The 17051-nt window shown below is 46.5% G+C and overlaps 1 protein-coding gene across 10 annotated transcripts in view; it reads left to right on the top strand.

Moving 5' to 3' along the window:
* The window catches only part of hecw2a (HECT, C2 and WW domain containing E3 ubiquitin protein ligase 2a), a 51471-nt gene that overhangs the window by 27235 nt on the left and 7185 nt on the right, over nucleotides 1–17051 (top strand). For 8 of the 10 annotated variants that reach the window (XR_008833150.1, XR_008833152.1, XR_008833151.1 and 5 more), the window contains 18 exons: nucleotides 240–543; nucleotides 673–765; nucleotides 1370–1520; nucleotides 2085–2188; nucleotides 2909–3033; nucleotides 4048–4233; nucleotides 4437–4571; nucleotides 6514–6616; nucleotides 6736–6832; nucleotides 7079–7162; nucleotides 7433–7515; nucleotides 8634–8754; nucleotides 9775–9888; nucleotides 13298–13450; nucleotides 14582–14680; nucleotides 15487–15616; nucleotides 15764–15910; nucleotides 16901–17015. Coding sequence is in view for 5 of the 10 variants with exons in the window: in XM_056426004.1 (XP_056281979.1) it covers nucleotides 240–543; nucleotides 673–765; nucleotides 1370–1520; nucleotides 2085–2188; nucleotides 2909–3033; nucleotides 4048–4233; nucleotides 4437–4571; nucleotides 6514–6616; nucleotides 6736–6832; nucleotides 7079–7162; nucleotides 7433–7515; nucleotides 8634–8754; nucleotides 9775–9888; nucleotides 13298–13450; nucleotides 14582–14680; nucleotides 15487–15616; nucleotides 15764–15910; nucleotides 16901–17015 (2344 nt within the window). In the remaining 5 variants the exon portion in view is untranslated. The remainder of the gene's footprint in view (nucleotides 1–239; nucleotides 544–672; nucleotides 766–1369; nucleotides 1521–2084; nucleotides 2189–2908; nucleotides 3034–4047; nucleotides 4234–4436; nucleotides 4572–6513; nucleotides 6617–6735; nucleotides 6833–7078; nucleotides 7163–7432; nucleotides 7516–8633; nucleotides 8755–9774; nucleotides 9889–13297; nucleotides 13451–14581; nucleotides 14681–15486; nucleotides 15617–15763; nucleotides 15911–16900; nucleotides 17016–17051) is intronic. The other 2 variants (XM_056426040.1, XM_056426050.1) reach the window with 2 other exon arrangements.

A 17051-nucleotide genomic window follows, 5' to 3' on the forward strand; every position in this document is an offset into this window, starting at 1 on the left:
ACGGTTGTTTCCTTTTTGGATAAAGTTGAACATTTCTTGGCTTTCTGTTTTGTTGCCTTGGCAACGGCCTCATGTTGTGAGCTACTATTGTAGTTGACTGATGTTGTAGGCGTAGCAGTGTATATGAGCATCACCGACATCGGGATGAAACCCTCTGTTGATTCTAATCTATAATTATTGTCATTTTTTCGATCGTTATGTATTACATTTTCTTTACACAATTATTTTGTAATCCGTAGGAAGCGGAGGAGGGAGCGGAGACGGCCATCGATCCGAGGGGAGACGTCGTTTCCGGAACCCCGCCAACCAATCACGCCGTGGACGACGAGGGGGGCGGGCAGGCCGCCATCGCCGAGGCCGCGCGGGAAGCCGCCCCCCCGCCCGGCGACCCGGCGGCGGTCGAGGAGATCGGCGTGAGGAGGCTGAGCCTGCAGGCTGCGGGAGGCGTGGCTGAAAGACGGGCGGGGGAGGAGGCGAAACCCAACGAGGAGGCGGGCTCCGCTGATTCGGACCAGACCGCCACGGAAACGGATGGAGAGGAAGGTATTCCACTTCACTGCTTTTAGCAGAGAGACAATATTCTGAATTCCCAAGAAATGCAAAACAATATTTCCTCCCATTCTCATCATATTCAAATAATAATCTGTCCTTTGTGTGTTTTCCCGTGTTCAGGACCTCACGTTAACGGCCATCCTGTCTGCTCGCTCCCGTCTGTGCGTCACGACATCCACCGATACCAACGCGTGGACGAGCCTCTACCTCCCAGTGAGTGCGTGTGTGTGTGTGTGTGTGTGTGTGCGTCAGTGTGTCGTCAGTGTGTCTGTGTCCTACTCAATGACCCCGACTACAACTGCCACTACATTTACTACGACTGCTTCTCCATGATGAGAAGTGTTGGACCTCGGGGATCAGAGCTTCTGTTTTAGTCTACCGACACACTCCGGTCCTGACGTTCATGTTTCCCACAGGATGAATTGTAATAACTTCTCCTCTAGCGCACAGGTCCAGATGTCCAGTACTTTCGTTTATGACATCATAACTCAATGTCCGAAAAAATATTGACATGTCAGCACGCTAACGAGATGGTTAAGCATGTTGTTAGCGTGCTTATTGTCTCCCAGAGCCACCAGCATGTCTGTCGACTTTTAATTTCATTCATGCATATCTTGACACAGAATGCACAAATACATCGTGAACTTGATCTCTGACCTTGAAACAGAGCAGACGTCTCGTAGCCGGGGTTATGCTTTAAATTCGGCCGTCGGTGTTATCGTCCGTCATTAATCATTTGCCGGAGTTTATTCGTACAGTGATGTTGCCCCGGAGACATTAAACACCGACCGTCCATCAATTATTCATCTCCTCTCAGACTGGGAGGCTCGGATCGACAGCCACGGGAGGATCTTCTTCGTGGACCACGTGAACAGAACCACGACGTGGCAGCGGCCCACCGGACCCCCGGCCCCGCAGGGCCTGACCCGCTCCAACTCCATTCAGCAGATGGAGCAACTCAACCGCAGGTGGGCTTTGTGGAGAGAGACATGTCGCAATGAGCGAGTCGTGTTTCTCGTGTGAGCAAATGCCGTTGTTTAAAAGCACGGAGAGATGCTCAATATCTCCCGTTGCATCATGGGGCTGCAACTACCAACTCGGAAATGTCCAACCCGGTTGTTTCACACTTCAAGGTGATCCAAATCCCACGGGTGTGATGGACAACAGTGGAAAGCAGGAAATCTCCATCTTTGAGAGGCTGAAAGCAGCATTTTCTTCAACTTTTGCATGAAGAATAACGATGAGTCAACTATCAAGGTCGTTGGCATGATGTCATTCAACGGATTGACTTGTCGACTAATTATTGCATGTGTCTTATAAGGATGTATACTTTATAAACCGTTGAAAGTTTAAAAACTCTGATTGTAAGACGTCCAATAGGGGAATAAATGCAGCTTTTGTAGCCTTTGACTCTTTGACTGGACTTCTCGTGAAATCGTCCATAGTTGTATATTCAGAAGAATCTATTTTGCTAGAATAGTAGGAAACTATACTTTCACCGTTAGTAACTCCACCTTTGCTCTCGCTCACAGGTACCAGAGCATCAGGAGGACCATAACCAACAGCGACCGGTTGGAGGAAACCCCCGCGGAGCCTCCGGAACCCGAGGGTGAACTGATGCCTCACTCCATCTCAGGTTGGCTTCATGACACTTATTACAGGGAGAAAAACACACAATTAGAGGCGTTGTTCACAAGAGCTTCGAGCTCATTTGGGGGAATGCAAAATGAAATGACTCGACTCGGAGAAGCTTTGGCTCATATACATAGACGGCCGTTCAAAAAGTTTGAAGTCACTCAGACAATTTGGTGTTTTCCATGAAAAGTCACACTTTTATTAATCAAATGAATATAAAATATAGTCAAGACATTGACAAGGTTAGAAATAATGATTTTTATTGTAAATAGTAATGTTGTTCTTCTTGTGGCTCAAAGGAAGGCCAGTTGTATTGCTTCTCTCAGCAGCATAACTGTTTTCAGCTGCGCTCACATAAAAAGGGTTTTCAAGGGTTTTCTACCCCTCCGTTATACTTCTAAGGCGATAACACAATGTACCATTAGAACACTGGAGATGGGCCTCTACACACACATGTGTAGAGACTTCATTAACAACAAGATAATAGTCATCTACACATTAACTATGTCGAGAGAGTTTATGATTAATTTAATCATATCTTCATTGAAAAAAACAGTGATTTTCTTTGAAAAATAAGGATTTTTTCTTTTCTTTTAAGAAGTGACCCCAAACTTTTGAACAGTATAGTACATACATATATATCCGCATAATGCTGGATGTGAAATAAGCTGCTGTGGTCGGCGTCTCGCGGTCTGACCGCTATGCGTTGATCTCGTTGCAGAATACCGGCGAGAAAGTGCCGTCGCTCACTCCAGCGGCCGCTCGCGCCTCTCCCTGCTGCTCCAGTCGCCCAGCGCCAAGTTCCTGTGCAGCCCCGACTTCTTCACCGTGCTGCATTCTAACCCCGTGAGTCCAACACGCTCCTCCTCCTCCTCCTCAGTCACCTTTGACCCTGTGCTCCTTTTACACGGGATCTGTTGACATACAAGCAGACGCACTGTTCTCCAACTGCACGTTGACCCATGTTATGTCACCAGTCACAGGACGAGCTTAGAGAGCTAGAATAGTTGAACCAGTTCTGAGCATCGATCCCCTCCGTTTGCACCTGGACATGCAGATAGTTTTGGTTTATGTGCAGGGCTGCTTTTAGTAAGGAAGTTAGTAGAGTTTATGTATTTTGCACTTATCACACACAAAGTGTCGCAAAGTGCAGTTCAGTCGTCAATTAAAACAATTTGGCAACAACAGGGGCCAAAACATGTCAACAGTTAAACGAGCAAAGTACAATACACACGAAAGATGGTGCAATAAAATAAATAAACAAACATATATATGTATAAGAATATAAAAAGCAGGCCATAGAATATTCAAATGAACCAGATGGCCTCTGTCTTTTAGGGGAAAGTAGAAAGAGCACATACTGTAACAACTAAATGATCTGCACTGCACATGTAGTCACAACATCGCTGGCAGGTTGTTCAAATGTAATATGTTAAACAATGTTTTTTTGTGAATTGGGTGACTGGATTATTTAAAACATGCCTTTGGGCTGTTTATTTTAGACTAATTTGAACAAATGGATCTGTAATTGAATCAGTACTTTGCAGCACTAGTGACGAAAGAAAAACATTTCAGACCTCAGTGTAAAGTCTCCAGCGCCGCGTGCCATATGGAGATGATGAGTGCTGCACAGCAGAGGGACATGTTAACGGTTTTACCCCCACGCCGTGTGCAGCGCTCACCCGACACTCGTCACTACGTCTCGCGCTTGTCTCAAATGATTCAGGACATTTGGGGGATTAAAAAGAAAGATATTATCCACACGACGTCGTCCATCTTGAGTGAATGAAGTGAAATTCTCTCGTCTTCCTCCTCCCGTCCCGCTCTGATGACCTGACATCTCTGCCCTCCTCTGCCCAGAGTGCCTACCGCATGTTTACCAGCAACACCTGCCTGAAGCACATGATCAGCAAGGTGCGTCGGGACGCCCACTACTTTGAGCGCTACCAGCACAACCGCGACCTCGTCACCTTCCTCAACATATTCTCCAACAAGCAGCTGGAGCTTCCCCGCGGCTGGGAGATGAAGCACGACCATACCGGGAAGGTGTGTGTGTGTGTGTGTGTGTGTTGACCTTTGACCTGGGATTACCTCAAATCTTGAAGGTCAGGCACTGATTGTTATTTCTCTGCTGTGTTCTTTCTGAATAACCCCCCCTGTGAGTGGACTGCATGTGAAGATGTGTTTCTGTGTGCACGTCGTGGACTTTATCCGTGCCTGACCGCCGGTGTTCGCATCTCAATCCTCAGCCCTTCTTCGTGGATCACAACTGTCGCTCCACGACCTTCATCGACCCGCGGCTCCCTCTCCAGAGCTCTCGCTCCACCGGGCTGCTGGCCCACCGCCAGCACCTGAGCCGCCAGCGCAGCCACAGCGCCGGCGAGGTGAGAGACTCGCCTCCGACGAGAGTCAACTTAAGGCTCGGAGAGGCACTGCGATGTTTAGAGAGGCGGGTTTTGAAGGGGGGGGGGGGGCCCGAGCAGAGAGGTCACCCTGGCAGGATGTCGGTGCTGCTTTCAAGTCAATTCAATTCAATTCAGTTTATTTGTATAGCCCAATTACAAATTTGTCTTACAATCTGTACACATAGACATCCCTGCCCAACCTCAAACCTCATCGGACCAGGAAAACCCAAATAACCCTTCAGGGGAGAGCAACAGAGGAGGATCCTCTCCTAGGATGGACAGATGCAATAGATGAATGTACAGAAGGACAGATTTAAACAATGAATATGACAGAGTGTATGAATAGTTCATAGTAGGCATATTCCACATCCATCAGGCAGATGGCGGTGGGAGGGAGGAGTGGGCGGTCTCAACAGGACAGTGACGATCCATCAGGCAGATAGATCTATGCCGTCTCATAGGGTCCCCCATGAGACGTAAAGTCTAAGCCTAGCATATCAGGGCAAACCTGATTCAGCCCTAACTATAAGCTCTGTCACATGGGGAAGAGAGGAACATCAACTGATTCTATAACAACGCCACTGTTGACGTCGTCCTTTCCAGATAGACAACATCTCTCTGTGTACGTGTGGAGGAATGACGGCATCGCTCAGTCGTTGTCATCTTAGTCGTGATAAACTGTCGGGGCCATTGGGAACAAGAGGCTTTTGTTGCCTCTTGAATCCCTAGAAACGACGACGTTGGTTTCAGTCATCTGGTTCTGGTCATAAGTCTCCTGTGTATTGCATAATAATGCAGTAGGCCAGTGGTTCTCAACCTTTTGTGAAACATTTTTTTTCAGCCAAGTAACCCCTAACTAGACCTTTTTGGTTAAATACACAGCGCTGTGCCATCATTGTCTGATTTAATATTGAATATATACAATTCTGTTTATGAACTAACACTTATATTCTACTTTGAAATTATTCTTTTAATGGATTCTAATTTTAAATATATTTTTTACAAATCTCATGTACCCCCTTTAGTGCCTTCATGTACCCCCAGGGGTACACGTATACCCCCATTTGAGAACCACTGCAGTAGGGGATATTTAAAATTATTAAAATAAAGTGCTGTGTGAAATATCTGATGTTTTAGGGCCAGTTAAAAAAGAACATTTATTACAGAAATGTACAAATTGTACAAAACTGTGAACCACCGACCACGATTAGCTGAAGTTGACCTCAAGGTTTGTGAGAGTGCGAAAAAACTCAATTCTGGTGAATTTGAGTTTCATTGAAATAGTTTTTAACAGGTAAAAAAGGGATTTTTGTTTTGTTTTTTAATGTCAGGGTCAAGTTTGTGTTGTTGCAATATTGATTTTGGCCACAAGAAGCTGACGTGCACCACTACCCATGTTCTAAAGAGGACGAAAAGCAGTCACATTTAATTCACATAACTTGCTTCAACACAATATATGTCGCTTGTGTTTGGAGTGCACAGGTGAATCAGGACTCGCCTGGAAGAAAACAGGAATTGTTTTCTTTCTCTCTAGAACACGGGGGTCGTGGTGCGCTTCAGCCTCTTGTGGACGATAAGGAGTATTACAACAACAAACCTATCCAAACGATCACAGGTGGACCTCAGAAAGAAGTCATAATCGCTGGAGAGAAATCCATTTAGATCAGACGTAAAACAAAAAGCCAGATCTGAATCGTTCTCGGGGGCCTCTCAGGAGGAGGAGCAGTTATCTGAAGCCGTGAAGACTGGGCTGACGTGGACACAGAATCCGTGCTCGTACATGTTCACACCGCAGGAACGGATCGCTCGTGTGATTGTGGATCTCCGTGCTGTGAGGAACGTGAGAGATGATGTGTGTAGTTCAGGGGCGAGAACATGTGACCGGTGGCGCCCTAACCTGCAGGGCTTCCTCTTGTCGCAGGTGGTGGACGACTCTCGCCAAGCCAACCCGCCCGTCACGCCGCGCCCGTCCAGCACCTTCAGCGGCTCCAGTCGAAGTCAGTACCACGATGTGGTGCCTGTGGGTAGGTCAGGCACACAATCACATGCGCGCGTGCAATCAATGCAACACGTGAACACGCACACACACACACACGCGCGCGCGTGACGCAGGGATAAATACACACTCCTCCTTTTCTTCCAGCCTACAATGACAAGATAGTGGCGTTTCTACGGCAACCCAACATCGTGGAGATCCTCCAGGAAAGGCAACCCGAGCTCGCCAGGAATCCCTCGCTCAAGTATGCCCCTCGCTCTCTCCGTTTTCCTCTCCCCTTCCTCCCCCTGTCTTTGTCTCCCCCTCCCTCTCTCTCTCTCTCTCCCTCTCTTTCTCTTCCTCTCTCGCTCTCGCTCCCTCTCTCTCCCCCTCTGCCTTGCTCACATCCAGCCCTTCTATTATCATCATCAGTCAAACTGAACCTTTAATCCTAATGGATTGTGTCAGTTTACCCGTTGGTGTGTGTGTGCGTGTGCGTGTGCGTGTGCAGGGAGAAAGTTCAGTTTATTCGCACTGAGGGAGTAACAGGGCTGGCTCGACTCTCTAGCGACGCCGACCTCGTCATGCTGCTGAGGTGAGTCCTGTGTGTGTGTGTGTGTGTGTGTGTGTGTGTGTGTGTGTGTGTGTGTGTGTGTGTGTGTGTGTGTGTGTGTGTGTGTGTGTGTGTGTGTGTGTGTGTGTGTGTGTGTGTGTGTGTCGGACGGACCGCTTAAAAAGAAAGCCATCTGGCTCCACCACTTCCAGGAATATTGATCTCATTGGACCCACCGGTGCTGATCTGTTCTAAGAGGAATGATTTCCACGCGGCGGTTGCTCTCTGACTATTCCTCCGTCTCGTCTCCAGCTTATTTGAGGAGGAGGTGATGTCATTCGTGCCGCCGTTGCTCCACGCAAATTACTGCCTCTCGTCTCCCCAGAGCTCCCCCGGTGAGTGTCTGTCCCGCTCTGTCTGCAGCGTCTTTATTGGACACCTTTACCCGTCTTTATTACGTTCTGTCTTTTTATTTAATTTCACACCTTCCGCCGTGAGGCTAAGTTTACATTGTGTACTAAATAAAAGAAGCAAGTTAATAGTAGAACTGAATAGAGAAACAAGTTGATGTTCGGCTAATATGAAACATGAACACACAGGAAGCGTGCTTTACACTCACATTCCCTCTTACCCCCAAACTTCTACACACACGCAGAGTTTTCTGTCCTTTATTCTCCTCAATTCCTCCAAGGTTTGACCTTCAGAGCTCACAGGATGAGACATCAGTCCACTTTATCTCCACGGAGATAACATGTGTTTGCTACTGTGTTATTGCTCTGGATTTATCACCTTTACATGACTATATATTTGTATGTATAAACAGAAACAGTAATTTCCATGATAATCTGAAAGTAAAAACTAATTGATAAGAAAAGATCAAATGTTCAACAACCAAAAAACAAAATGTCCTCGTTCTCTTCTCTTCTCTTGTATTTCAAACTGTGGACATGGATTCCCAAAATGAGCGTGGAAAACATTTTAAATATGTTTTTGGCTGATTTTGATATGTAGCGTTATTTACTGAAGCCAGAGCATACAGGCTCCGAGTGAGACGTCCAAGAGGACTATTAATGGCCGACAGGGACCCTTGCAATGCATCCTGGGATACGTAGGCAGACTGCGTGGGTCCATATGGCGGAGCAATCTTTTGCTTCAATTGTCTCCGTTTATCATCAACCCTGATTGGACATCCACATAAATGATGACACATGTTCCCTTTGAGCCGTGACCCGTACGCAAACACACGCTTCCTCTCTCCGGCTTCTCCATCGGTGTTTACCTCTGACTGTCTGTCCATCTCGACTGTCTCCGCCCCTTTTCTTAAACCAAAACACGGCCGGATGAAGAGACGCGTGTCTCTTTGTGTTTGTGTATTTCTCTTAATAACAATCCAGGATTAACCTCCGATTCTCCCCACGACCTCTTTTCCTTTGTCTTTGTACAACTCTGACTTCTATTATCTCTCTCTCTCGCTCTCTCTCTCTCTCTCTCTCTCTCTCTCCCATCGTCTCAGGCACCCAGCGAGCCAACGCCCGTGCTCCCGCTCCCTACAAGCGTGATTTTGAGGCTAAACTGAGGAACTTCTATCGAAAGCTGGAGACCAAAGGCTACGGACAGGGACCGGGGAAAGTCAAGTAGGTTTTACACGCTGCGTTTGAAAAGAGACGCGTGTGAATCAAACATGAGCTCGCAGATTCATCTGGGTAAAAAAACTCCTTTTATCTTCAAATTTCTGATGGAAAACGTCAACGCTCTTCTTCAGACGGCTCATCTCTGCACGTCGTAGTCCGTTTACATTCGTCACATGCTCCGGCGCTCCGGCGCTCCTATTGGTTGTCGGTTTATCCCGTTGACCCTTTGCCCCCCCCGTCTCTCCCGCTGTCAGTCACCATGGAGTCCACACCGTCACTAACCACACTTCCTGAAATAAACGCAATCTCATTTTTGGGATAGACTAAAAAACCAAGACATGTCAGACAGAAGCAGCAGACCGTCTGCATTTGAAGGATTAAATCCCGGGAGGCTCGGCAGTGGAAACGGGTTAAAAAAAAGGAACGGATAAGAAAAGCCAACAGATCACAGAGTGAAAGCGAGTCTCTGGGGCAGAGCCGGTCAGAGCTAACGCTACGCTCTGATTGGCCACAGAGCGAAGGGTCATCTGTGTGTTTCTTGGAAATCCAAAAAATTAACTGAGAGATCACAGACTAATTAGAATTTGCGATTTGGTGAAGTCGGGGTGAATTTCATCGGCATGTTTGAAACATTGAAATTGTATTTTATTAAGTTAATGATGAACATTGTGATCTATACAAAGTAGTTTTTGTTTTATGTTCACAATATGTGTATGTGTATATATATATATATATATATATGTGTATATATGTATATGTGTGTATATATATGTATGTATATATATTTATATGTATATGTATATGTGTGTATATATATATATATGTATGTGTATATATATTTATATGTATATATATGTGTGTGTATATATATATACATGTGCGTGTGTTTTAGAAAGTTATGTAAAATAAAACTAACCGTCAGAAAATGTTTTATGGGTGTGAAATGATAATTGTTGTGTGTATGTGTGTACGCGTGTGTGTGTGTGTGTGCGTGCGCGTGCGTGTGTGTGTGTGTTCTCCCAGGCTCAACATACGCAGGGACCACCTCCTGGAGGACGCCTTTAACCAAATCATGTGTTACTCCCGTAAAGACCTGCAGCGGAGCAAACTCTACGTCAGCTTCGTGGGCGAGGACGGGTGAGAGCGTGTGTGTGTGTGTGTGTGTGTGTGTGTGTGCTAACTGTCATGGATCCAGGGGAGTTTTAATGAGTGCACCATCCCACACACAAACATCCGACAACAGCCCACTAGATCCACAGTCTACTCATTAAAGGCAGCTAGAAATGTACGACATGGAATACTTGAACACCCATAAGTCGTGTTACTGTAAACCGAGACCAGAGGCAAAGTGTTTCTGACTCTTTGTGATCAGAGAACTGTGTCGCGTCCTGCGATGACCGTGTGGGCGTATATCGTTATCGTAACGATCACCAGATCCAGCTGAGACTGCCGTCTGCTACAGTAATTGCAGAAGAACACGTTCTCATTCAACTGGTCTCATACGGACACGAGGTCAGAGGTCAGTGGCCCCTTTAGCGTCACTTGGTTCGGTTCAGGGAGATGACCGTTGGTTTGGGTTAACACAAGCACGCTTGTTACTTGAATTAAGTCGTTTAGGTACGTTAAAATAACTCAATGAGGACTCTGTTTGTTTGACCCGTGCATCCACCTGGACCTCCTCTCCATGTGGACCATGTCACTCTTGATACCGCCTCTGGGCCTTTACTCATAATCTCTCCCCGTGCTGAACTGAGGCTCGAGGAGTGTGAAGATAGTTCTTCGGTCTTAAACCTGCATTCTCTCTCCTGCCCAGCAGGGGGCGACTGCTCCTGTTGGATAAATGAGTGTGTTTATGGTCTCCAGTCTGCAGCGTGAAGTTCATTTCGTAAATGATGCTCCATTAAGAGTCAAACAGACCAAAAAGAGGAGTTTGACTTTGTCGCAGTGCCCTTGAGCAACACTCTTAACCCTGAACTGCTCCCCGTAGCTCGGTCTACGGTGTATGATTGGAAGTCGCTTTGGATAAAAGCGTCAGTTATGTAATGTAATAATACACGGCGTCTCTAACCAAGCCCATCAAACCAACGGGTGGCGTCATGGCGACTGCGTCCGCTCCTTATATGCAGTCCGTGGTCGGATCTAGCCGCACCATTTGGGGTTTTTTTGCGATCAAATGTTTTTTTATTTAGCATAATCACACAAGGTGGCGGAACACCAAGACATGGTGCCCTTTCAAATTACAAACAATATGCTGAGACAAAAGGAGTCTCTCAGAACCATAAAACAGAGAGGAAAGATGGGGGGGGGGGACATAAATATACACACAACACAAGAGACAGACAGACAGACAAATAACATTGACAGGGACCAAACACATGCGCAGATAGAAGTAAGGGGCGATAGCACACATCTACAGCATATTTTTCAAAGAATCAGCAATGTTGACCCAAGTGTCCAAAGTCTTTTCTGATGCTCCATTCATGCGAGCTGTTGAGATCTCCATATATACGACATCCAAAAAGGAAAGCGTCCATGTTCCAATAGACGAGTCACGAGGTGGTTTCCAACGGGTTGCAATCGTTCTCTTAGCAGCTGTAAGTCCAGCAAATGCAGCACGCCTTTACATTTTAGAGAGCTTAAAGTCTGAGAGATCATTTAGAATCAAAACACAGTGACAGGCACAGGAACATTAATCAAGACGGATAACTTGGATGCAATATTGTTCCAAAACTGACAAACAGGGGAGCAATCCCAGAACATGTGAAGATATGTACCTTGAGTGTTTAGTGGGCAGAAAGTGCATAAAGGACTGGTAATTACTTTCATGTTAAGCATTTTCACAGGGGTTAGATACGTCCTATGGATGAAATTGTAGTGACTTTGCTGATGGTCTGGATTGCGTGATACTTCTGAGATGCTGGACCATACATCATGCCAGTCAAAACCAGTGACCAGGTCTGTGCAATCCCGTTCCCAGACCCTCTCCATAGGAAGGCTGAGGCGGCCAGGTGTCACCAGAAACTGATCGAGCTTAGATACCATACCGCTGGTTTATGCCTGCATTGTAAATAATTTCCGGATAGGATAGATGGGCAAAGATGTCCGCCAGGGGACGACATACGCCTTGAGTGCTGATCTTAGTTGAAGGTAAAAGAAAAACGAGTCGACTGAATGCATTCTGTAAGTCAGCAAAAGATAACAAGCCGGTCTTGTTGAAAATGTCTTTTAGATAATGAACCCCCCTCTGTTCCCAATGCGGAGCTGCTATGGGCCTCCCTCCAATCAGGAGAGTGTATGCCAATTGCATGGTACATGGCAATATGTTTCAACCAATCTCCAGGTTTTGATAAGATGAGAGACAATGGGGCCAAAGCGCAGCTGGCACTGTTTGTTAGAGATATTGGCAAAAAGAGCATCATGAAGTGACCATGGTTCTGTCAGAGCACTTTCTAAAAGCACACCAGCACACTGAGGAATCTGGGTCAGACCATGTAAGAAGAGGCCTTAAGACAAAAGACCAAAAATAAAGTTTAAAGTTGGGAACTGAAAGACCACCTTTCTCCTCTGTCGAGTAGACTTTGTAAATCGTGGCCGCTTGCCTTTCCAAATAAATTTCGATACCGCTGCCTCTAATTTATGCCAGTAGTCAGAAGGAGGAGAGAGAGGTAGCATAGAGCTCACACAATTAATCCTGGGTGAGATGTTCATTTTAACCACAGAGATACGGGCTTGAATAGACATAGGGAGACTCATAGAGTAGTTATGTTTAATAATCATGTTTAAACAAGGAAAAACATCAACACCCAAGTATTTAAACTGTTTAACAATGGGGATGTTGGCAGAGATGATTGAATTGCATGCAGAGTCGTTTAGATGGAGTAAAGCAGACTTTGACCGGTTAATTTTGAAGCCTGATAAGCTTCCATGCTCCTCGCATAAGGATAGAAGATGTGGAAGAGACTGAGAGGCGTTTTCCAAAAAGACCATCACATCATCCGCAAACAATGAGAGGTGATGCTGCGTATTTCGAATGCATATTGGTGACACCACGACAGATTGGCGAATGGCTTGAGCCAGAGGGTCAAAGGACAGGACAAATAGTGCAGGACTCAGGGGGTAACCTTGGCGTGAAGATCTGGAAACGGGGAACAAAGAGGAGAAGGTGCGTCCTGTTAAGACTCGGGCTGAAGGGTCAGAATACATGACTTTAATCATGCCAATGAAAGTGTTACTAAAGCCCATCACCTCTCAGACTGACCATAAGAATGGCCACTCAAGTCTGTCAAAAGCTTTCATTGCGTCAAGAGAGAGAAGTGACATTGGTGTCTTATACTATATATTATATATTATTACTGTCTTCTGCAGCATCGATAATGTGGAGAAGGCGTCTGACATTATCTGCTGCCAATCTCGTTTTTATGAATCCTGTTTGGTCAGAATGTATTCATTTATCTCGCTGCACCATTTGACGAGGTGGGAGCGGGTTGAAAATGTACCGATGTTAATTCTCCTCTCCTGACGTGCGTTTGTGTTTCGCCGCCTGCAGGCTGGACTACAGCGGGCCGTCCAGAGAGTTCTTCTTCCTGGTGTCCAGAGAGCTGTTCAACCCGTACTACGGCCTGTTCGAGTACTCGGCCAACGACACGTACACCGTCCAGATCAGCCCCATGTCGGCCTTCGTAGACAACCACCACGAATGGTGAGCTCTCCGCCGCGCGTCAGCCCGGCTGTGAAGGGTCACAGTCGTCCGGGGACATTTGGATCAGCGATCTGTGGCTCGGCCGTCGATTGTGGCTCAACAACAGCGATTGGCTGGAAATGGGCATGTGGATGGATGATGGAAGGATGGATGATCAGACTGATGGATGGATGGGTAGACGACGAGACAGGAAAACAATAATATGACAGACTGGAAGAAGAAGAAAGCAACGGTAACTCAAGTCTCCTCGGGTTTGTTTGTCACGCTGGACAAACCTAACGGCTCTCATCAAATTGAAGACTGCCGAGTCAATACTTGTGTCCGTGTGGAGACGACATGTCCGACGTGAGAGGAGTCCTCCCCTCAGACAGGGAGACACGGCCCTGCTGCTTCGGCTGGTCTCCGACAAATTTCACAAGTTACGAATTTGGCTCAGAGTGCTTTACAATCTGCACACAGACGACATCCCTGACCTTTGACCTGGACAGAAGTGTAGATGTCATGTGACCAGAAGGAAGCATTACAGCGTTACAACACATTTAATGAGTATGACAGAAATGTTTTAATAATTAGTAGTAGGCATGGACCACAATCCAAGTGTGTGTATGGGGGGGGGGGGGGGGGGGCGACTAACCAGGCAGAGAGAAGATTGAAAGTCGTTATGTCGCGTCCCCCCCCCCCCCTCCTGTTCAAAGCAGGCCTCACCAAGTGCCTGATCCTCAAACAATCCTTTAAAGCACAGGTGTCAAACATAAGGCCCGCGGGACGAATCCGGCTCGCCACATCATTGTATGTGGCCCGTGGCGGCTTGAAAGACATGTGACCACCTTTTCTTAAAGAAATTACAACAATGTATATCCTGTGCTTTTATTTTGAAGGTTTCAAATTAAATGGATTTATGTTACAATATTAGAGACATCCTCTTTTTTACAATATTTCGACACTCAAATAAACAATAATCCCATGCAAAGAGAGTTATTTAACAATATGTTTGAGTTGTTTATCTGTTACATGTTTCAGTTACATCCTTTGAGGGCGGCCATGATGCTGATGAGGCCCACGGTGAACATGAGTTTGACACCCTGCTCTAAAGGGGCCCTTCACCCTCTTGTTTTCCGTGTTGCGTTGTAGGTTTCGCTTCAGCGGGCGCATCCTGGGCCTGGCCCTGGTCCATCAGTACCTGCTGGACGCCTTCTTCACCCGACCCTTCTACAAGGGGCTCCTTCGCATGTAAGTCCCTCCAGCTTCCTCGTTCCACAGCAGTGCAGGGCTCCGGCTCCTCCAATCGGATCCCCCTCACTAACTCTATAAGGCCGTGCTGAGAATGTAAGTGTTTCAGTGGGATCCTCTCAGCCAGCAGCTGGCAGTCAGAGCAGCATCCTTATTAATAGCTTTGTCCAAACAACCTCAAACCCTGCCAACCGTCTGCACTAAGGACAGATGTTTATGTAATAAAAAGGGTTCTTAACCTCTCCACTGACATGGATCCTTTCTTGGCTCCACTATTATTATAATGCCGACAAGCATTTATTAAGCACATAGAAATGTGTTTTAGACCCTAACAATGGTTTATCGTGACTATATAACTAATGCATCCTGCATTTCACACATACTTTGTTGTGATGAAAAAAATTACAATCTTAATTTTCATATATATATATTTTGTATAAAAATGTATCCAGGTGATAAAAGCTGAGAAATGGCAATAGATAGCTAACTTACTGTCTCCATAGCAACACAAACTTCCTGTTTACATCACTCAATACATACTAATATATACATATATAATATCAACACATATTAAAGGACAAAGGACACATCTTGATGGGATTTATCCTGACACATAATACATTTAGGAGAACATATTTCCTGCCGTGCATCAGGCTGGGTCTCACATTTATCTTTGAGGACAGCCGTCTTGCGCAATTGTGTTTGGGCTCATTAACCTTTGACCCTCCCTGCTCACCATCAGCCGTGGTTTATGAGTAGGGCGCGACCCCGTCAGTGCCGTGTTGACCTCTGTGTAACCTCTGCAGCCCGTGTGACCTGAGTGACCTGGAGTTCCTGGACGAGGAGTTCCACCAGAGCCTGCAGTGGATGAAGGACAACGACATCGAGGACATGCTGGACCTCACCTTCACTGTGAACGAGGAGGTCTTCGGACAGGTGCGTGAGGACCGGTGATTGAAGAAGAAGAAGAAGATGAAGAAGAGGCTCTTTTGTTGTTGCTCAATTCGTCATGAACCGTGAGACAACACACTCGTATTCAAGAACTCAATGTGTGTGTGTGTGTGTGTGTGTGAGATTGTGCAGATCACAGAGAGAGAGCTGAAGCCCGGGGGGGCCGGTATCCCCGTGTCGGAGAAGAACAAGAAGGAGTACATCGAGCGCATGGTCAAGTGGCGGATCGAGCGGGGAGTGGCCCAGCAGACCGAGAGCCTGGTCCGAGGCTTCTATGAGGTACGGCGCTTCATTCATACACTCATGCTCATTGAATGTTTATGTAACTCTGTAATGATTCCTTCTGGTCACATGACGCCTATTGTCCTGTCCATCCTGGAGAGGGGTCCTCCTCTGTTGCTCTCCTGGAGGGTTCTCGCCTTTTTTACACCTGAAAGGTTTTTTTTCTATTTTTTAGAGTTCCTGATCCGATGTGAGGTCAAAGGTCAGGGATGTTGCATGTGTACTGATTGTAAAGCCCTCTGAGGGGAGTTTGTGATATTGGGCTATACAAAATAAACTGAATTTAATTAATTAATGAGGCTGTGAGGGGCGATGAGTACGATTCTTCTTCATAATGTCTATGATACACCTCACAGGTAGGGACAATATAGGCTCTTATTATGTAAAAACACTCAGAGTAAATTGAACTTTGTGAATTTCTTCTTGCCAGCGATCACGGGGGAGAATTAAAATAACAAAATAGAGCCTGATATTAAAAATATAGGAATTATCATTTAAAAAGACTCTTTTTTTAAATGATGTATCCTTTATTTGTGATGTCTGATCACTTTATGTATGATGGTTAGAAGTGTAAGTTAAACAACGTATTGAGGTTTAGAGCTGTACAAGAAGACGGACAGCTCCCGGTCCTCCACGCTGTGAGAGCTCAGCCAATCAGAGAGCGGTCTGCAATCTGGACCGGCGCCAACATTCTGCTGCTTCCTTGTGTGTTTTCAGAACTGGCCCCTAGCTTAAGTCTGTTGCCGGGCATGAGGGCAGATTACCGGGTCTTTGTGAGTTTATAGGCTTCTGTCTGATTCAACAAATCCAATCCAACGTTTAGCGTAAACAAAACAGATGGAGACGTTTATCCTGCTGCGTGTGAATCTCCTCGCTAAGGAGCTACCGTCTCGCGCAGCGCTCTGAAGACCTCCCGAGACTTCGGTCGGTCGGAGGCCGCCAGCCTGTGACGCCACCTGTTCCTCTCCGCGTGTCTCCGCTCGCCAGGTGGTGGACGTGCGTCTGGTGTCGGTGTTTGACGCCAGGGAGCTGGAGCTGGTGATCGCCGGCACGGCGGAGATCGACCTGTCAGACTGGAGGAACAACACCGAGTACAGAGGAGGTACGTAGAGGAGGAGGAGGTATGTAGAGGAGGTAT

This window comes from Pseudoliparis swirei, chromosome 2, assembly GCF_029220125.1.
Source record: "Pseudoliparis swirei isolate HS2019 ecotype Mariana Trench chromosome 2, NWPU_hadal_v1, whole genome shotgun sequence".
Lineage (NCBI taxonomy): Eukaryota > Metazoa > Chordata > Actinopteri > Perciformes > Liparidae > Pseudoliparis > Pseudoliparis swirei.